Below are 20,688 nucleotides of genomic sequence, written 5' to 3'. Positions count from 1 at the left end.
AGTTTGACTACCAATAATTAACATTCATCAACGTCTTTCTGACTAGACGTAGTTACATATTGAATTGACTTTTTTTTGCTTGAGATTAAGGCAATTTTGATTTGGAGAAATTACCGGGATAAAAAAATTCCGACGTGTAACTTCAGGTTGAATCATTTACAAGGTGATTTTGACAAACCATTAATTTTACCAAGTTAAAATTTGATTTAAACTTCTGTATCTCGAATTTGGGTGAATTCAAGGACGTCCAATGAGTGGGTAATGTAGTTCTTTTAATGTGTCGCTTAAAGGAGACGTGTTTAGCAGCGCCTCTGTACTGTGTACTGCATACGCACATTTGGGGGGGGACGACTGACGGACGCTTTAGCGTGAGCGCCTCTTTCTTTTCCTTTTCAACCCACTCGTGACACCAGCAGATGCTTAGTATTTCCATGTGTGTTTCTTTCTCAGCCATCTTTTTCACGCGACCACAAGGAGCCGAAAAGTGACAGGGTAGCATCTCTCTCCTTGAATCTGAACGCATTGCTTCTTTGTGCGCCATGTTGACGTGTCGTTAACTCTTCTCTCCCTTTCCTCGTTCACTAGTGAACCGGAGCCAACGTTTCACGACCTGAACGGTAATCATGGCAAGTGAGTGGGAAGAAATTCGACGTCTTGCAGCCGATTTCCAGAGGGCACAGTTTGCCGACACTGCGCAAAGGTTATCAGAGAGGGACTGCATTGAAATCATTGCGAGACTGATCCAAGACAAGAAGGTGGACGTGGTGCACACGATCGACGGAAAGGAGTATGTCACTCCCGCACAGATCACCAGAGAAATCCGCGATGAACTTTATCGTCATGGAGGGCGGGTAAATATTTTGGAGCTCCAGCAGATTATCAACGTCAATTGGGGCGACGTTGAATCGAGAGCAAGTAACATTGCAAAGTCTGACAGAAGTGTCCAGCTGGTGCTCGGACAGCTTATTGATGACACCTACCTGAACCGTTTGGCTGAGGAAGTCAACGACAGACTACAGGAAGCTGGTTTGATCAACATTTCAGAACTTTGTAAGAGCTACGATCTACCGGGTGATTTTCTAAATGACGAGCTCGCCAAGCGTCTCGGGAAGTTGATACAGGGAGAACTGGATCGGTCCAGTCGGGGAGTCATCTTTACTCCAGCCTTTGTCGCCCGCCACACAGCCAAGATCCGAGGACTATTCAGCGCAATTACTCGGCCCACGCCTGTCATCGGAATGATTAGCGCTTTCGGGCTTCAGGAGCATCTCCTGTATTCTGTTCTGGGGGAGCTGGTGAATACCGGACGCCTGAAAGGAACCATTGTTGGTGGGCGACAGGACACTGCTGTTTACATCCCCAACATTTACTCCAAAACGCAGAATAGTTGGGTGGATTCTTTCCTCCAACAGAATGGCTATCTCGAGTTTGATTCGTTGACCCGGCTGGGGATCCCCGAGCCCGTCAGCCACATTAAGAAGCGTTTCAAGTGCCAGAAGCTTCTTTTCCTCAGCGACGCTTGCGTGAGCCAGGCATTGGTCGACCAGGTCGAGGCATCCGTGGAGGAAGCCGTCAGCTCCGCCACATGGACGGACATAGAAGCCATTTTGCCAAGCTGCCTATCAGAGGAGGACATGGCGACGTTGATCAACCAGGCCATGAGGAATACGAACGTGCACTCGGCCGCCAGGCTCCTCGGAGCCACGGTTGTCGTCAGTGAAAAGTGGATCAGCGAGTGCCTCGCTCTGTTCGATGATACCATACAACAGAAAGCTCAGAAGGAGTTCAAGAGCAATCCCGTCCTGCTGATCACCGAAGAGGATATGAAGCAAGCGCACATGCTTGCGGAAAACTTCGGACCGTCAAAAAAGGACAAGAGGGACGGAGAGCGCAAGAAAAAAGGCGTAGAGGGCAGCGGCACAGTGAAAGCCGGAGGAGGGGGCAACGCTCGAGAGATCCGAATTCGTAAAACCAAGAAGAAAGGGAAGAAAGACGATGATGACGAAGAAACCAGACCTCGGTCTAAAAAGGAGGAAGCCCCCTTCATGACACAGGAAGAAATAGAAGCTGTTCTGGAGGACCGAGTGAGTGACTGTCCACACGAAGTCCTTTCCGAGCTTGCGGAACATCTGGTGAGGCCCTTGAGCAAAACCTACCAGGAAGTCCTGCGGAGTTTGATCATGTCCAGCACCTGCCCGGTGTCAGGTGCCAACAAAAAGTCTGTCAAGGATCTCCAGGAGGAGCTCACCAACCTGTACAACAACATCAGGCTGTTTGAGAAAGGCACCAAATGGTTCTCCGACGAAACCCAGGTCATCATCACCAAGCACGTCCTCAAAAGCGTCGGCACCGACGTCGCCAACGTCCTGGTCAACTTCCTCGCCGGCGAGCTGATGATGTCCGTGGAGAACCCCGCCGCGATCACCAGCGAGCTACGGTTGAAGATTTTGGCCAAAGTGTCGGACGACACCAAAGCGCCCCTGATCAAGCTGCACAACTCTCTGAACGGTAAAACAATCGAAGAGTTTTTGGAAAACCTCGAGACGGCCGCCGAGGCCTGCGGCTTCATGCTGAAGAGGGCCGACAAGAAAAAAGAGCGGCAGGCTTTCTTGCGCCACCGCCAGACTCTGACCGAGCAGCTGAAAGACACCGAGGACCCCGCTCTGGTCCTTCACCTCACCAGCATGCTGCTGTTTCAGGACAGCACCCACTGCATCCTGCACGCTCCGGGACGCTGCGTCCCTCACATCCTCGGAACCCTCACGGGCCGCATCCCCACGGAGAAGCATCAGCTGCTGACCTCATATCAGAGCCTGGTAGTGAAGCAACTGATGAGCCAGAGTCAAGGTCGGATGCAGGACAACGAGCGGCAGGACGACGAGGCGTCAAGTGTCCTGGCCCAGTTTCACGTTTTGACCCCACAAGTCAAGGAGCTGGTGCTTTCCGAGAGGAAGCCGTCGATGAGTGAGGCCAACGCTTCCAGCAAATGATGCTGACGTCACGTTCTGATGAACGTATTCGCTGCCAGCTGTTTTCAAAACACAGTTTCCCACGTCGACAGAAGTTTAAGAACACTTCGCAGGTACAGCGGCTCGGTTGGTGGACCCGCGCCGTCCAGTGGCCGTTTCGATTCCGGGCTCCCGACTGTCCACTTTCCAGCCACGGAACCACAAATTTCTCTCAATTACATAACCTGGCTCATCAAAGGAAGTTAAAGTTATTTTGATTGATCTTTCGGGATGTTCAATACTACCTTTTTTGGTTAATTCTTTCATTACTCACCGATACAGAGGACCGATACCGCTTGTACTTTGGATATACAAAATGTCATTATTAGTGCCAACTAGCGTCAGATTTTTTTGCTTTTGCCCTCAGTACTGGGGGCTGGTATTGGCATCCTCCGAGAGTATCCGTTACCTTAAAATACGGCCGGTATCGACCCGGAGTATCGGTACTCATACTCGTTCAAGGCCCACTGAATATTGTGACAGTGAAAGCACCAAACCTACCAAAAAGAAAGCATAGATTCTTCTTTTGCCACCAAGGTTTTTGTGTCAAGCAAACCTGACTGGTGCAAATCGATTTTGCGTTTGTCACTCTCAACCCTGCCCCCCCTCCCAAAAAAAAACGACAGAGAACGTGCCTTTGATGGAAAACAAATTGACACACACAACCGGCACCTGTTGGTCTCGATAGCGGTTTGCAGTTGGGATTCCGGGTGGACAAAAATAAACATCCATGGCAGTGAATGAGTTAAAAAAAAAACAGCTAGTTCATAACAAGTAGGCAAGTTTGTAATTTATTTTTGTGATTTATTAAGTTGAAAAGATTTTTTTTCAATCACAGTCCTACTGTACATCAGCTTCACATGCATCGTGGAGAATGTGATTTGTGTGAATAAAACTGAACATTGCTAAAAAGCTGCTCCATGGTTATTATATATATATATTTTGAGGTTGAAGCCTTTATTCCATTTGGATTAATTAGAATAAATTTTTAAAAGTTACTTTCCACAGTAGTTCCAGTGGCGTTCATTGGGCAGCACCCGAGCGAGTCTGAGGCAGCAGCTGACCGTGGGCTCGTAAAAAACAGATTCTTGCTGCTCCTCCGTCGTCGGCATCGGGGGCCCGAACAGGGTGGGCTTGGGTCTTTTGAACAGTGTTTTCTTGACCACGCAGCCCAGTTCTACAAGCGACTGCATGAAGCGGGAGAAAAGGGATGAGGAATGAGGAAGAGAAGGCGGTGTGTGCGCGGGGTGGGGGGGTATATTTTCACCTCGAGCAGCTCCAGAAGGACGACGGGCTGCAGCACACCCTCGTAGTATGACAGCAGCTTTTGGTGAGGGATGCCCGGACGGGACATGATGTGGTGGAGGACGGCCTCCAGCATGCCTTTGCACACCTGACGGTTGAGAGTCCCGTCCACGAGACGCCACGGACGGACCACGAAGCTCACGCTGTCCCTGCGGAGCGGTCATGGAAACATAAAAGACCCTTTCGTGCGGCACGCTAAGGCAAACATTTTTTTTTATGAAATTAAGCAAATAACCCACTCTCAACAGGCGGCGGCGAAGGGAAGATTGTAAAACGGAAGCGACAGCATTCATGATCATTTCACCATTTAAAAAAAAAAAAAGGCTATTTTTGATAACCACCACATACACACACACACACATTTTATATATATATATAAAAAACTTTCAAAAAGTAGTGAATTTTTATGATAAAAATATAATTTAATTCTTGATTTAAAAAAATTCTAAAAACAAATGCAGTAATGTTATGTTAATAAACTCAACATAATGGTAAAAAAAAAAGTTTTTTTGTTGTTGCCATTTTGTAAAGACACCACTGACACCAAACATAAGGGAAGATAACGACACACCGCTGTATAAAAATCCACGTCAACTTAATACCTCAGATGGCAAATCCCTGCGTGAAACTTACTCATGAATGTCAGCCTCTTGCGCCAAGGAGGCTCCTCCGTCTTCCTCCTCGTCCTCCATTTTGTCCTCAGCGGGATGGCACTCATCCTGCATTTCCGCGCACTCCCGTCCCATCGAAACCTTTACCGCAGGGTCCTCGGCTTTTGGTGGGATCGTCCATACTGCCTCCTTGTCCTCCTCTTCCTTGAGTCTCTCTTCGCTTGCCATTTTCTTTGCCGGAGGCTCCTCTTTGTTCTTGTCATCCCGCCGTCCTTCAACCCGTCGCCTCTTGTACAGGAAGGGAATGTTGTGTTGGGAGGGATCTTCACCTGTGGCGGCCTGCAGCTGGGACCCATTCCTGGGGTTGACGGTGAGGATCCAGGGATCGGCATGTTGGATGAGCACCCAGCGAACGCCGTAGCCGCCAACCTTGAGGACCTGACCATCCTTCTGTAAATCCTGCAGAGGACAAGAGCAGAAACACATGGGAGATGGCGGGGAAAGGTGGTGAAGCAAGCTTTGACGGAACGCATGAATGGTAAAAACAGAAAACGTGAAGTTAAAGTTTCCCCTTTCACACTGCCTATTAAAGCTGCTGTTCCGTGTGAAAGGTAGAGACATGCAATCAAAGGTCGCAGTGGAGTGTGACAAAGCGCCGCTGAGCGTCCGTCACTCCTTGACTGGCGCGCTGTCTTTGGCTGAAGGGTGCAGCTGAACTGAGTACGTGTCGTGCGTTAAGGTCCCGCGGAGCCACGCCCCATTTAAAAATGGTCCCCGTTCAAGCCACAGAATTTTGCAGCTACAAGATGCAACCAAGGCTCGACAGTGGCTATGTAGTCCTCCTTTGACGCAAAATAGGGCGTTGATACATTATTTCCCTGGTACAACAGTGCCTTTTACAGTGCGAGTAAACACTGGCATTCTCACAGGGTCCGGTGTGAAAGGGGACTTACCTCCAGGTACTGCTCGAGGCTCCTGCTGCATCCGGATTGCGGCCGACAGAGATGAGCGAGCTCCCGGAACAGGTCCACCTGGTCTACCCCCTTTTCGCCTGCTGTGTCCAGGTGCTTCCTCAGCTGGGCGCTCACCTGCACGTCCTCAGGGGAGTAGCTGGAGCACAGGGCCGGAGTGCGCCCAACTTTCTGGATGGAGCGGGTGAGGACGGACGGCAGCAGGGACGGGCCGGATTTTGAGAAGTCCAGAGAGACGCCGTCATCACTCAACAGGGCGCATGCCGGGGTTTGTCTCATCTGCATCCTGAGCACGCACGACTCCACCACAATGTTGTCGCTGGTGTTCATATTCCGGCGTTTAACTGCAAACCGCATTCAACATTCATGCCATCACCAATTCTTTAGAAACTCCGGAATATCAAACGTGAACGTACCAATGCCAGGAATGCAATAGCCTTTCATTAACAGGTACTTGGTGTGCGAAGCCTGGTGAGCATTGACTCGCAACTTTTTTTTGCTCAGGCACTCATCGCTGGCGACGTCATCCTCATCGTCCTCTTCCTCCAATGACACCATGCTGGAGCCCCAATTATATTCATAAATGAGTAAAAAATAAAGTAATTAGCGAACTAGCTTGCTAGATAACCCAATAGCTAGCCCCCAGCGCTCATCGCCCCAAACTACCGAGGCTTTGCACTCTTCTATACTCATATTCATACAATATATGAATAAAAGTGGTTAAAAATAGCTAACTGGCTTGTTAGCCAGTTAGCTCACTACCTGCCTCTGAGATATTCACAAAGGTTTTCTAACAGCTTTTTCCTGTGGTATAAAAAATTTGAAGTCACGCTGCAAAGTTCTAAGCTTATGAGTTCGAATCAGAGGCGTGACATCGACTGTATTGCCTCTTTCAAATTGTCAGTCTCTTTGACAGAATTTTTACTCTGTTGACCTGTCTTCGTGACCTGTGTGAACACAGAATGCGTGGGTTGAAGTCGTCCCACAAATTTTCGGACGTATATATATCTACAAATAAGTATAGATCAAGACTCTACTGACCAATTCCGATAATGCTTGTTGAAGATGTCATCATATCTGGCTCGGGGTAAAAAATGTCTACAAGCACGTATCACCATCCTCCTTGCTTTCCAGGCTACATGGTAATTTCCGGGAGGAATGCTAGTTGCTAACGTTACTTGCTCTGCTCTGGCTAGCTAGTGCGGCTAACTAAGTCGCAGACACAATTCTCTCAGTCACGAATCATAACATCCATGGCGGGAAATTGGCTACACTTCTGGCAAGTATCATTACCACCTGAGGCGGACGAAGAGTAGCTGATCCTGTACTAGCTAGAGAAGAGAAAAGGAAATGGAGAAGCTATGCTAACCACTAAGATAATGTGAAACGTAGAGTAGCGAAACGCCAGAATAAGTGCTGAGGTGATGTTATGTGGTGATGTGAATTTTAGCCCGTTACCGTGAAGGACATACCTTCTGACGTCACTATCCACCAGGTTGCTGTCCACCACAACCATCTTCTTGGGGATGGACATATGTACAGACAGGAGTCCTAAACTCATCAGGGTGAGCGCCACCAAGCATGCTCCTCCGACAGAGTCCAGATGGAAGCGCATCATTCCCGAATGTTCCAGATCGGTGGTTCGGCTGTCTTCTGCTTCCTCGCCGCTTTCTGTCCGGTTTTCCGTCTCCAGGTGGTATGAGACGAAAGACCTGTTGTCGCCTCTGCCGTTGTTTAGCAAAGTCTTCAGGAAGCGGAATGAGTCGGTGCAAAGCGTGTGAGGAAAACGCCATGAAAATAACCTGTCGGCGAGGAAAAGGGAAGAAAAAAAAAGGACTCAGAAAACTTCCCGGCATCGGAGGAAGTATCAGTGGTATAACAGAGGCAATGTGAAAGGCAGCAAAACAAAATGGTGGTTGAAGGGGAACTGCAAATTGCTAGGCTTGCGAGGATGTATCAAAAGTGGGCAATTTCTTTTCTCTCTCTGTGATAGGTAGAGGCGGGGTTGGGAAAAGGTTCAGACATGTGGTTTAATAGTTTTAGTTTTTACATTATGGTTGGTTAAATTCAGTTCTGATAGTTTTATTTAGTTCTTACAGCAATGTATTTTGACTTTTTTTAAATACATGGGTTTAGTAGTTTGGTTTTTATTTGTTTTAGTATTAGTTTTTCTTAAATATACAGAGTGGTAGTCGAGAGCAAGAAAAAAAAATTCTCAAATGACTGACATTTTAGCGTAAGATTTAGTTTGTTGTTGTTATGTGTTTTTTTTATTTTTTTATTTTTAAGCGTTTTAGTTTTTATTTAGTCAACAAAAATATTTTTTTCCAATTTAGTTTGAGTTGTCAGGTACACATACCTGAAGTAGGACTGCGAGAGTTGGAAGGACATGGGCAGGATGGGTAGCGCTCGGTTCTTCTTGCGCCCCGCGGTCCGACAGACGCGGCGCTGGTTGACCAGATGACGTTTACGGCACTCAATGAACACCCGGCACAGAAGCTCCTGCGAGTACTGACTGTAGATCTGGAACGTCTGGTAGGGAGAAAGTCGGCATTTCGTGAGGAAGACATGGTACTCCGGCAAGAATGAAGTCATACTTTTTGTGAGAAAAAGATCAAACCTGAAAGGATCTGGACTCCTTCATCTGATTGTTGGTCATGGCCAGCGTACTCTGGATGAGGTTGAACAACACTAAGGCATGGACATCGGCTGTGCTGCAATTGACAACCACTGTCAAAAGCTACATTCCCAATCGCAGGAAAAAAAAAATACAATAAAATAAAAAAATATGGTACCGAGTCAGGGTGTCTCTGCAGGGAATCTGCCTGTCGGTGTGTATCGTGAACACTTTTAACCTGTGCAAAACCAAAGACCATCACACGCTACTGCCATTGTCGATCATTGCCAGCCAGCTTCCTCACTTACTCCGAGAAGACTTGATGTTTGTTTTCGGGCAATTTCACATCATCGGCGTTGAGGGCCGAGCTGAACTTTTGTCGGAGGAGCTTGACATACTCGCTGAATGCTCTGGCACACTCCTAAAGATTAGATCGTTTTAGAAATAGTGTGTGAAATCAGAACAGTGTGAAAAGGAGAGGGGGGTGGGGGTTGTACATCTGCATTATTGGGATCAGCAGGCTTGTTGTCCTGGAGCTGTTTCAGCAGATCTTTGTCCTGATAGATTTCAGCTAGGCAGATCCTGTCCAACAAAATAAGACAGTTGGGTTACGACGTTGGACACCAGCTGTGCTATTTGAAAACACAGCAGTCAAATAAAATATGCCTCAAAAATTATCATTTTTTGGTTCAATACTTTTGTATTATGTTGAATATTGGCATTTTTGTATTCTGGCTCATATTTGCATATTTCTTATAATATTTTTCTATTTACAGAATATTTCTGATCCACTATATATTTTACATTTCCATGTAATTATTCTCAGATATGTGTATTTTGTAGAATACATCTTCGGAAGTCGCGGCCGCTCACTCCATTTGTGACCACGACCTTCCAGTTACCGCGTCTTCTTTCATTGACCGGCGGCTTCTGTTGATTTCAACTTGCAAGCCAATGTCCGAAGGGGGCACATCCCTCCCTTGCGGTTTCTTTCTGACTTCCGGGTTGAGTGAACGCTGGCGCGTTTGGCTGCCGCTGCCCAACCCGTGCTGTGTTTTATTGTTTGTTGTTGTAAAGTGTCCTTGGGTGTCTTGAAAGGTGCTTATAAATAAAATGTATCATTATTATTATTATTACTTTGTCTTTCATTCGTGTATTTTTTGTCTACTTATGTATTTCTTCTGACAGCTTTGTATTTTAATTTGTGTCTGTTTTGTTGTCTTGTACTTGTCATTTAATACTGTAATTATTTTTATATTTTTTCTAAGTTGAATATTATTGGTCTCACAATTTTGTGCCTGCTCCATCTAATTATTTGGTGTAATATCCCCCGATATTTTTGTTGAATATTTTTCCTATGGGTGATTTCTGTCTAATATTCAATTATTTTCATCAGGTATTTTGTATTATTTTATATTTTTCTTTTTTCTGATAATCTCTAATATTTGCATATTTTTACATATATATGTTTTGATGTTTGTCAAATTGTGTTTGCTTGATATTGGTCTATTTTTCATCAAACATTTTTGTCTGGATATTTTACTTAATGTGATGTGTATTTTTCTTCTATTTTTGTTTCGTCAACATTTCACAACATCGAATCATCAAGCCAAAACTTTCTTTGACTTGTCTACCAAAGGAGTAGCTCACTTCCTAAAAAGAAGACCGACTACAGATGCTTAGACGCTTTCCTGGAAAGAGAAGACGATGCAGATTCTCATCTCAATGGAGGGAGCACCGACCTGTAGTTGAGAAAGGTTTGAGGATTCTTGAGGATGTAGCGCGTGCGCCGCCCCACTGCCAGTGACGTTTTGTCCTCAGAGATCTGAAACTCTGCCTGGAGGAGGTCTCGCACCACGCAGTAGGCCACGAATGTCCTCCGCAACTGAAAGCCATCGCAGAGCACGCGCGCACGCACGCACACACACACACACACACACACACACACACACACACACACACACACACACACACACACACACACACACACACACACACACACACACACACACACACACACAATGAGCGGACGTACTCGGCGGAGGTGGCCCAAACGCGTACCTTGCTGTTGAGCAGATGCGAGGCCACACCGCACAGCATGAGCAGAGAGTCCTCCTGCACCGTCCAGATGACTCGCCGCCTGGTCATCTTTTTCAGGGCTTCGTGGTCAGCCTCGTCGTGAGCCGGGGTGCGCTTCTTGGGCTCTACAAGGAGGGCGACAAACGCAAGAGTCAAACAAGTATTTTGTTTGTAATAGTTTTATATTTTTGTAGGACTTTTTGGGGGGATGGGGAGGGGTGGTCAACATATTTATTACTGTTGTGACGGTCTTGAGCACTTTGCATGCAGCAATGGTTGTTTTGAGTCATCACAAGCCAAATTAAATTCAAATGTCAAGCGCCACTGTAATTCTTGGAGCATTTTGTCTCACATTGAGGTGTTTTATCAAATATTTTTTGGGGAGGGGTAAGTCCAACCTTTTTTCTTCTTGCGAGGAACCTTTACAACAACTTCCTTTTTGGGTCTCTTCCGCTTCCGTTGCTTCCCTCCAACCACCTCCTGGTTCCTGGACGACGGCTCGACAGCCACCTGGTCACAAAGACACAAGTCAGGAAAGGAGCAGTTCCCACAGCCTGGAAAAATGTCCTCCTTCCGTGTCAATGTTCTGTTGAAACGACACAACACTGAATTGGGTTGAGGGGTTGACTAGTGTCGACTGGATTTTTCAAATTGAGCGATAGCACCAACATTTTTCTTGCAATATTTGTGTATTTGGCTGTTGTTTTCATTTATATTCAGTTATATGTTCTATTTCAAGATAAGGTCAAGATGAAGATGAACTTGATTTCAACGGTCATACACAGCGAGATTTAAAAATACAAACACATTTCCTCACCTCCACAGTTTCTTTCGTCACCACCGACTTTTTGGCGGTCAAGAAGCGAGGTGACGAAGCCGCTGTGGGAAAAAAACAACAACAACAAAAAACGGCGATAAGAAGGCACACAGGGCGCCTCAAGAGGACGTGAGAGCATTAAAACATCGATCAACAGCAAACTGACCGGCTTTCAGCGCAGCCCGTAGCGCTTCTTTACTCAGCAGGCTCTTCAGTCGCACTTTGGTATCATTGGGCCCGGTGGGCCGCTACAAAGCAACGCAAACGGAAGCACGCGCGCAGACGTTTACAGCAAAATTCTCATGAGCAAAGAGTCAAAACCGGCCCAGGCGTTCGTTCTTACCCTTTTGCAGGCCAGGAGGTGATTAGTCCACAGCCAGTTGCGCTTCATATGAGCGAAGAACTCAGAGGACAGACCGCCGGCGCCTTTTCCGTCGCCCGGCGTGGTGCCGTCGTCACACACGATGTTGCTGCCCCTGTGGGTACGCGCACACATTAGAGACAATCACAATTTGGAGATGGGATTATGCTTCTCATATTTGATATTTTATCAAATTATCAAGTCGGTGTATATTTCATCTAATATCTTTTTTTTAATTTAATTTTTTTTTTTGTATTTTGCCGATTCTGTGAAAAATTAAAAAATTCAAATTATTTTGTGTTTTTTTTAATGTCATATTTTTCCATCTAATATTTTTTATTTTTGTCACATCACAAAATTGTATGCCTTATAGTTTTGTGTTTTTTATTGAAATGTTTTACCTACATTCTTCTACGATTTTTTTTAATTGTGTAAAAAAAAACAAAAAAAAACGAGCGTTTATTTCAACGTGCGTGTTTTATGGGGCTTTTTTTTGTCAAACCCAGTTACACATTTTCTCATGTGTTTTTATAGGGCGATATATTGAATGTTACACCTACACCTACACCTACTTGAGCAAGGAAGCCATGGCCATAAATAGGCTTCGATCGTTCACAAAGGACGGCGTCACCTCATTCTCAGAGGCGCCTCGCTTGGAGCGAATCACCCCTGCAGAAAAAAATAATAATTAAAAATCCCTTTTAAAGAACATCAGAGAGGTTCATGCGTGCGTGCATATGTGCTTACCCAGAGGCGTGTTGAGGCAGACACACATGAGGTCGAACCAGTACGTGTCGACATCGTCTGTGCTGCTGAAGGTGTAGCGGCGTCTGTCAAAGGGTTTGTCGGGAGGTTCCTCCACCAGCCAGTAGTGCGGTTCGGCGTAGACGGTGTCTACAATGGTGGCGTGGCGCTTCAGGTAACAAAACAGCTGTGGGCGACAGCAATAAAAATGACGACTTTTCAACGCGACAAATTGGTCTTTTAAATAAATTTAAAAAAAGGCTTTTTATTTAGAAAATAACGTCAAAAAATTATTCAGAATAACCTTGTTTTTTAATAGAATATGAGCATTTCCTTTTAAAAACATTTCAATGTTCTATGTGGCCCAATTCGTCTTAACATGCTATTCTGATTAAAATTGTTAATGGAATCCAAAGTATGCAGCAAAATCCACCTGTTTTTAACCCATCTCAGGTGGCGGCCATTCGGCCGATTGCTATAGACTAAAAATAACATCACAGTTGCTCGGGGCTCAGATAACGACCAGTCACGGCTCAGTTTTCGGAAACTTTTTCCCTCGTTGCTCTATGACTAATCGTGTAACATTAAAAAAAAAAAAATGGACTTTAGATGACAAGATACATTTAAGATTTTTTTTCTTGGAAAAAAAATACTACAAAACAAACTAAATAACATTGCAACTTTTTTTCCCAAATTAATTTTTTTTAATGTATTATCATTAACAATTGTTGCAACCTTTTAAGCCTGATGACATTTTAGGGTACAAGTTATTTTTGTGACTTCTGGTGTGTCCTGTCAAGGGGTTTAAGTCCTTGGAAAAATGTCACTCCCGTATGTGATCCCTGAACCCAAACTGTGAAGAAACTTTTCCTACACTCACCATGTCTTTCTCCTTCAGCTTCTCCACAGGACCGAGCTGCAGCAGGCCCATGCAGACCAAGCGCTGGAGGTTCTCGAAGAAGAGGTACACGTATTTCCTGGTAAGGCGAGAAGACGTTTAGACGCGCAGACAATGGGTAGGATACAGCGGCATGGGGTTCAAATAACCGTCGGAAAAAGAGCTGCTTCCGTATTGCCAGGGGCAGCTGACGAATCAGATGGTGTTGCTTCACGGGGTCGTTCAAATACTCCTCCAAGCCGTCGACCTGGAGATGGGTACCACACCGAACATGGATCAGAGACAGGAAGTGGAGCAGCCTTGTGCTCCACCCACCTCACCTCCTTCTGTAGTATTAGTCTAATGTGTTTGTCTTAAATTGTAAATAACCCTCTATTTGCCTCTTTCTGCATCTCATATCTGTGTATAAGTGAATAATGTTTACCATAATACATACATACAATACATATTAGAATTATTTGACTTATTTATTTTGTCCAGTGTTTTAAGATAACACATTTCTACATTTTTATAATAATTTTAATCTTATAAAAATTTCAATGTATATTTGTTGCCATTTTTGTGTTTTTCATCAGATATTTTAAAATGAATTGTAACATTGTAGTAATACGTTTCTTCTCATACTAGTGCATATTTTGTCATTTCTGGTCAAATATTTCCAACCAAATAGAAATAGTTTTTCATAATATATTGTAACATCTCTCGATATATATGATTTTTTATTTGTATATTTTTTTTAAAGCTAATATTGTCTTTTTTTTTTTGTCCAATAAAAATCTATTTTTGTGTTTTCGGTTAATATCTTTAAGACTCTTGAAGTGCGGTTGCTCGGCAATGTAAGACACCGCTCTCACCTGATAGTTGATCTGTACGAGTTGGACGAATAAGGAGAGTGGCAGGCACAGGAGTAGGTCGCCCACGATCGCCCAGCCGATGCCTCGATCGCAGTGCCTGCGAACGGGCGGGACGAACCTCTTCCATGAATCCTCCTCGCAGTAAACTGAACACAGGCAGAATAGTGATTTAAAAAAAAAAAAAAGTCCAAAAATGATATTGCGTGTTCTTACCTTTTATTTCACAGTTTGAGTGACTGGAAATTTCCATCACGGCTTCATCCTCTTCCCCGGACAATGCCGCATCCAAATCCTTCAGGGTGAGGTTGTCGTCGTCGATTCTTTCCGGTGGCTCTTGGACAACCTCAGGAGCGTCCTGAGGGGTCGCTAGCCACGGGGGTCTTGGCCCCATTGGGTGGTCGTAGATGACATACCAGAGGAAGGTGTGCAAAACACGCAGGCGGTGCATCTTGGGCTGGAAACCAAGAGTCTTGCCGAGTCCTCGAACTGGAAGATACACGAATGAAAAACTCTGCGGCCATGCTACAGCAACACATAAAAAGTCGAGTTTTTCGCAATTCAGCGTTGCTGGTCTGTGTAGTCTAGCTCAAATTTGGTAAAAACGAGACAAAAGAGAAGTTGAGCTGGTCTTAGAAGGGCATCCAAACAAGACAGTTTCAAATCAAAATGGACGTTCGCAGCATTGCTATTTGAGATTTTATTTTCGTGGGTCTACTCATGACAGAGGTGCAACCAAGACAAAATGGCCACTGCGTCAGACTTTCTCCGTCCTTTTGGGCATGGGTTCCTCAGACTATTTTGTGGGTTGACTCAGGATAGACGTAGACATCGCAATCCAATTCAATCTTGCTAAGAGAAGTTACCATTGGGAGGCTTAATTTTCAAAACTGTTCAAAATGGCAGCCTCCATGGGGTTTTTCCAGCACGGCTTTTAGAAACTTCATGGTGGGATGACGAATAAATTTCATGTTGCTAAATAAAATTCTCTTAGAGGGCTGAATTCTTTTGAAAATTCTGGAAGATCCTACTGCCGCTTTTTCCAAAATTAGCACTCTTTATCTTTAGCTGATTTTTTTTTTTTTTTGCTCACTGAAGAGGCTGTCTATCTAGAGAGGCAACATTTTCAATGTCGAGTTGTTCGTGGTTTGTGTTTTAGGGCGAATATTCAAAATTGTGCCCCATGCACAGTCAACATGCAGTGACAAAAACTCCACAACTTCAGAATTTTTGGTGATGCATTTGTCTAGTATTCAAATTTGAGAGCAATCGGACAAGATCTTGCGAAGAAATTCGTTTTGGCCAGCATGAACAAAATGGGCACTTCAAACCAAAATGGTTTCTTGACATGACTAATACATTCACGCTCCTCATTAAAACCATCTTGAGGCGCTGTATTTTCATTGTGTGAAGGACCAACATAAATGACCCAAATTACTAAAATGTCAGCCTTCTTGTGTCTTTTTAAACATATCTTTACTCACCTACAGTGGGCTTGAACTTTGCGGCCTCGACTGCGTATTCTTCCTTGATTTCGGCAAAGCTCTTGAAACTCTTACTGGTCTCTTGCTTTTCCACTTTGAGAGGGCTGTCTTTGCTCGCTGCCTGCTGGCTGCAGAGACTTCAGAATTAATTACTTTGGAATGGGGGGAAAAACTGTGCTGCATCCAATCAAGCCGACTTCTTTGGCTGTGCTGCATCCAATCAAGCCGACTTCTTTGGCCGCTCACCACGATGTAGCGCAGGAGCTGGTGATTTTGAAGCGGACCTGATCGATGCTGGCTCTCACCAACTCGTCACTGGGCTGGACAGACGGATGAACGAACAACTCCATCTGGAAGAAAACATACCAACTAGATTAGAATTGTGTGTGTGTGTGTGTGTGTGTGTGTGTGTGTGTGTGTGTGTGTGTGTGTGTGTGTGTGTGTGCGTGCGTGTGTTTTTTCTCGCACCTTCCTGGTAATGCCATCCTGTATGACGTTGGTGGTAAAAATCTTGAGCAGTCCTTCTCTGGACAGAGTCTGGACGAGGCGCGCTGTGGTCTTCTTGCAGCACTTGATGGTGAGACCCTGCAGCTTCTCTTCGTCATTGATCAGCTTCTGCAGGCTGCAGCAGAGGAAAGGAAAAAAAAAAGGAGGAGAGCATCATTAGCATTTTTCGCTAAAATAAAAGGCCATCGTTGGGCATGAGACTGACTGGTAAAGGCCGTCGATGACTTTGAGCTTGTGCACGGCCTCAATGATGAGATTTTTCCGCCTGAGCACGCGGTACGTTTCCCGGTGCCTGCGGTTGCTGGTGTCGGGCTGGAAAGGAGTTTGCTGGTTTAACGTCCACGTTTGACTGACGGATTTGAAAGTGACAACCAACCCAAAAAAAAAAGGGGGGGGGGGAGACAAACCACCTGGTTGTCAACTTCATTCACCACAACAATGTCCTTTACAAGGTCCACTGCAGTCCCTTCCTCCTCCTGGCATAGAGGCAAAGATCCTTCCTCCTCCTCTTTCTCCTCGACTGAAGCTCGCTCTGAAAGAAAGAATTCAATGTTGGGCTGCCATTAAAGAGAGAAAAAAAGCCACAATGGTAACTGTCCAGTCGTGACAATATTAAAGGGAAATAAATAATCACATAGTGATCCATTTTTGTGGCTTAGCAGAATTATTCTGACAAGCAAAAATCAAATTTTGGATGAGAAAGGCTTTTAGCATCTTGAGATTTTGTTTTACTCTGCACAGATTAAAGACACCCGCCGCCAGATGTAGCAAAGCAGCCACAGGACATTACAGTGACCCCTTCACTGTCCAACTTGCACTGGCTTCCCAGTTCACCTGAGATGTGGTTTTCAGGCTTTTCAATCTTTAACTTACTCATAAAATACTATGTGGCTAACCACCTTTCTGTCTGACTAAAGCGATGGCACCTTGTGTTTCATTTTAGCACTACGCTGAAAACAGGCTGGTCTTTTGGTGACACAGCTGAAAAAAATAAGTCAGCCTGTCATTGAGAATTCTCTGTTCAGACTACAGTACTTTACAATGAATATTGACAAAAATTAGACCGGCTAGCTCAGTTGAAATGTTTAAATCTCAACTTGACCACAAGGAATTTTGGCATGTTTTACTGCCGCTTCTCCTTTGCCGTCCCCCTCGGAGAGGAGGCCAGCTGGCTAAAGTTTACCTGAGGTGCTAACAGGCTCTGCGTCTGGTACCGCTGGAATTGGAGCAACGTCTGCGATGGCCGCCTTCGGCTTCTTTACGGCCTTTCCAGTTGATTCCTTCCCAACTTTATCTGGCGAGTCTAAACTTGCATCCTCGCCTTCCTCTTCCACCTCTTCGCTCGCTCCTCTGCTCTTCGTGGGGGTTTTCTGTCGTTGTTTGCCAGCGGCCGGGGTAGGACAGGAGGCCTTGGGTGTGCTCGTTGACACGGGCGAGGCCGAGGAGTGGAAAAGCTTTTTGCGTTGCTTCTCTTTAGAGAGAAGCTGCAGGTCGTCACTCCCACCCACGCTCCTGGTTCAGGCCAAAAGTAATCGTCACGGCAAGGTTTACCATTTGACAGGGAGAATTGAAAACACCAACCGTACCGGTGGCTGAGGAAATATGTAACTCTCTGACGGCCTTCGTCCACCATGAAGCCCTGCAAGGCAAAAGAGATGTCATGTTAGCACCCCGCTGATTTATGCTCAAACAAGATGACAAGCCATTGATGTAGTCTCCTAAAAAGAAGACACACTTGAAGGTTCATTTCTCAAAAATCAAAAGCAGCTTTTGATGTTACACTTTCCGAAAAAGAAAACAAGCCACTGATATTGCAAATCCCTAATAGGAAGATGAACTTTGTGTTGCTCTTTTCTAAAAAGGCTCTTGACGTTGCTCTTTCCCAGGATGTAGACAAACTATTGATGTTGCACTTTCCTGAAACAAAGACATACAATTGCTGTTTCCCATTCCTGTATAGAAGACAAATACACCCTTGCTTGGGCCTGTTCCTCTTTCTTGAAAAGCAGATAAGCATGATGCTTACTGTTCATAAAACAAAGTTGCTGCTCAACTTTTCTAAAAACAAGACAAACTATTTTACATGAGCTTCACTTTCATAAAAAGAACACAGACAACAGTCTGTTGGACTTTCTGAAAAAGACGACAACCCAGTGATGTTGTACAATCCTTCAGTGAAGTTGGTTGGTTGGAGAGCCCTCAAACACATGTAATTGGACTGGGGTACATCAATGGCGGGACTAAAAATGTCTTACCTTGATGACGCCGTCCCTCTCCAACTTCCTCCACAGCATGCGAGCCTCCAGCTTGCCGACGTTCATCCTGGACGCGATGCCCGACTGAGGGATTCCCTTGGTGCCATACGATGCAACTGCATCAAGAAAAGCCCCCCCAAATAAATATATAAATAAAAATGTAACCACTATACAACGGCAACAACGCACCCAGCTTGTATGCCTGTGACAAAACGTCCTGCTCCATGATCCGGCCCACAGGGGGCAGAGCTCGCCTCCTGTCGCTATCCTCGTCGTCGTCATCGTCGTCCTCCTCATTGTCTTCGTCGTCCTTCCACTCGTCCGCCGCGGTGGTGAACTTGCCTCTGTATGGCTTGATTAGCTTCAGGCAGCGGACATGCACTTTATTGCCTGCCGTGGGTGAGGGGGGAGAAAAATGGTTGCACTTGAAAATGTTTATTTAAAAAAAAAGAAGAAAAGGGGGGAAGCCATTTTGTTTTTTTTTTTTATCTTTGCCTTTTTTCAGTATTTTATTTCATTTTCCAGGATATTTAAAAGGTATTCTTAAATCACCATTATTGCTTAATTATATTGTCTTCAAAATTGCATCGAGAAAGTTGCAGTATTTTTTATTTAACCCTGTATTTTTTTTTTCCATGTTAACAGCAGCATCTGTTTCGGATAACCTGAATGTACAAGAATGATTTACCTTTTCTGGTACGCACGGGTTTTTTCTCCTCATCCAAGTCTTCTAGAGGCACGCTGCAGTATTCCACCAAATTGGCCTCTCGCATGTGCCGAAACACACGCTTGCAAAGCCCCTCCGGCAGATTCTACCATCCAACAATATTGATTAGGATGAAGAGCGCAACCAACACAAAACAATCACCCCCCCCCCCCCCCCCCCACAAGAAAAAAAGAAAAGAAAAATCAAAGGCGCCAACCAGGTGCTCCCGTATGGTGACCATTGCGGCCAGCTGGCGTGGAATCTTCTGGAGGATGTTGGACACACCCTCCATCAGCAAATCGTACTTGGACCTCCTGCAAGGATGCAACAGAACATTGTTTTAAATTCTATTATTTGTAACATTATTGTGGACATTGTAGTTTTTATTTAGTTTATTTTTTTTTTATTTAAAAGTGATTTCAAATGAGCCACTGAGAACAATAGTGGGCTCACTCTTTTTTTTTTTTTTTAATTCATCATCTTTCATGAAAGATTGATCGATATGACGGATGTTTGGACGTAGACCACTATAGCACCAAAATTTAAAAATTTTCTTTGTTTCTATTCATGAAGGAAACCTAATTGACTCTAGTTCTCAATTTAAAAGTTCATAACTTCAGAGGGGGGGAAAAAAATTGTCGAGAAATGTTATCGATGCATGTGGAAATCATAGAGGACAAATTACAAATTGTAATTCCGCATGAAAATAAGTTCAAATTTGACAAAAAATTTTTTTTAAATTCGAACAAGAAGAGTCACAATTTGACAGGAACACAAGTCATGAGAAAAAGGTTGCAATTTCACAAGGGGAAATGTGGTCACCAACAAGAATAAAGCCACGCTTGGCTTTTAGACATCATTTGAGTAAATGTGGTGGAAGCGGACCTGATGACGTGAAAGCGTTTGAGCAAGAGGAGGATGGAGCTTTGCGCCTGTCCCGACTTGAGCTGTCTGCTGCAGGCCTGGGCGCACACCAGCCGGTGGCGGATCAGAGGCTTCCTGATGTAGTGCAACTTACGTGAGTCCACCCTGACCACAAGCGCGCGCGCGCGCGCGCGCGCACACACACACACACACACACACACACACACACACACACACACACACACACACACACATAGGCTGACCTGAGGCACACATACACACACAATGCACGCACACACACACATGCACACACACACGCAACACACACAGTCTGTCTTATACAATATTCACTTTGTTTTCAGCAAAGCGGGGGGTCACTTGAAAACAGAAGCGCTCTCACCATCGGCCTTTTTGGAGCCGATTGCATTAGTTCTGAGAGTCAAGAGTTCTGTTAGTTTTGTCTCCCCCGCCTGTGAATGAATTAGCGTGTTTGCTCTATTGGCATCGCCCACAAACCGATACAAAGTGGAGTGTTGGTTGTTCTTGGACCCAGCGGGATAATCCGAGAGCCTGCCGGAACTGACTAGATTGTGGCAGGCCGATTAGTATC

The 20,688-nt window shown here is 45.1% G+C and overlaps 2 protein-coding genes across 4 annotated transcripts in view; one reads left to right on the top strand and one right to left on the bottom strand.

Annotated features, from left to right (window-relative positions):
* Positions 1–266: 266 nt before the first annotated feature.
* Positions 267–3,771, top strand: ufl1 (UFM1-specific ligase 1). 3 transcript variants are annotated; one of them, XM_019862153.1, is made up of 3 exons: positions 267–492; positions 586–3,031; positions 3,218–3,771. In XM_019862153.1, the coding sequence occupies exon 2, from the start codon at positions 624–626 to the stop codon at positions 2,988–2,990; it is 2,367 nt and encodes a 788-aa protein (XP_019717712.1). In that variant the 5' UTR covers positions 267–492; positions 586–623; the 3' UTR covers positions 2,991–3,031; positions 3,218–3,771. The 3 variants fall into 3 exon arrangements, with proteins under 3 accessions (XP_019717712.1, XP_019717711.1, XP_019717713.1); XM_019862154.1 differs by having other exon boundaries at positions 353–368; positions 451–492; positions 586–3,771; XM_019862152.1 differs by having other exon boundaries at positions 586–3,771.
* A 12-nt stretch (positions 3,772–3,783) lies between these two features.
* Positions 3,784–20,688, bottom strand: part of gtf3c1 (general transcription factor IIIC subunit 1) — a 19,255-nt gene continuing 2,350 nt past the window's right edge. Inside the window, exons 4-38 of the mRNA XM_019862151.1 lie at positions 20,100–20,243; positions 19,432–19,528; positions 19,197–19,320; positions 18,698–18,898; positions 18,509–18,624; positions 17,840–17,892; positions 17,437–17,765; positions 16,664–16,785; positions 16,459–16,565; positions 16,215–16,368; positions 15,993–16,096; positions 15,747–15,874; positions 14,479–14,751; positions 14,266–14,411; positions 13,561–13,658; positions 13,394–13,490; positions 12,517–12,700; positions 12,342–12,438; positions 11,752–11,884; positions 11,575–11,656; positions 11,409–11,470; positions 10,990–11,101; positions 10,574–10,716; positions 10,255–10,397; positions 9,010–9,094; positions 8,821–8,933; positions 8,691–8,750; positions 8,516–8,609; positions 8,255–8,427; positions 7,368–7,697; positions 6,312–6,454; positions 5,878–6,239; positions 4,947–5,383; positions 4,276–4,462; positions 3,784–4,195 (exon numbers count right to left, since the gene is read on the bottom strand). Of these exons, the coding sequence (XP_019717710.1) occupies positions 4,004–4,195; positions 4,276–4,462; positions 4,947–5,383; positions 5,878–6,239; positions 6,312–6,454; positions 7,368–7,697; positions 8,255–8,427; positions 8,516–8,609; positions 8,691–8,750; positions 8,821–8,933; positions 9,010–9,094; positions 10,255–10,397; positions 10,574–10,716; positions 10,990–11,101; positions 11,409–11,470; positions 11,575–11,656; positions 11,752–11,884; positions 12,342–12,438; positions 12,517–12,700; positions 13,394–13,490; positions 13,561–13,658; positions 14,266–14,411; positions 14,479–14,751; positions 15,747–15,874; positions 15,993–16,096; positions 16,215–16,368; positions 16,459–16,565; positions 16,664–16,785; positions 17,437–17,765; positions 17,840–17,892; positions 18,509–18,624; positions 18,698–18,898; positions 19,197–19,320; positions 19,432–19,528; positions 20,100–20,243 (5,425 nt within the window). The 3' untranslated portion in view covers positions 3,784–4,003. The remainder of the gene's footprint in view (positions 4,196–4,275; positions 4,463–4,946; positions 5,384–5,877; positions 6,240–6,311; positions 6,455–7,367; positions 7,698–8,254; positions 8,428–8,515; positions 8,610–8,690; positions 8,751–8,820; positions 8,934–9,009; positions 9,095–10,254; positions 10,398–10,573; positions 10,717–10,989; positions 11,102–11,408; positions 11,471–11,574; positions 11,657–11,751; positions 11,885–12,341; positions 12,439–12,516; positions 12,701–13,393; positions 13,491–13,560; positions 13,659–14,265; positions 14,412–14,478; positions 14,752–15,746; positions 15,875–15,992; positions 16,097–16,214; positions 16,369–16,458; positions 16,566–16,663; positions 16,786–17,436; positions 17,766–17,839; positions 17,893–18,508; positions 18,625–18,697; positions 18,899–19,196; positions 19,321–19,431; positions 19,529–20,099; positions 20,244–20,688) is intronic.

Source organism: Hippocampus comes, unplaced genomic scaffold (assembly GCF_001891065.2).
Source record: "Hippocampus comes isolate QL1 unplaced genomic scaffold, H_comes_QL1_v1.1 scaffold7, whole genome shotgun sequence".
In the NCBI taxonomy this organism is placed as follows: Eukaryota; Metazoa; Chordata; class Actinopteri; order Syngnathiformes; family Syngnathidae; genus Hippocampus; species Hippocampus comes.
The sequence above is the reverse complement of the archived record's forward strand: the minus strand, read 5'-3'. Positions and strand labels throughout refer to the sequence as shown.

Bases quoted from the DNA above. Each gene is read 5' to 3' on its own strand.
- ufl1 (XM_019862153.1), top strand. From the start codon at position 624: ATGGCAAGTGAGTGGGAAGAAATTCGACGTCTTGCAGCCGATTTCCAG.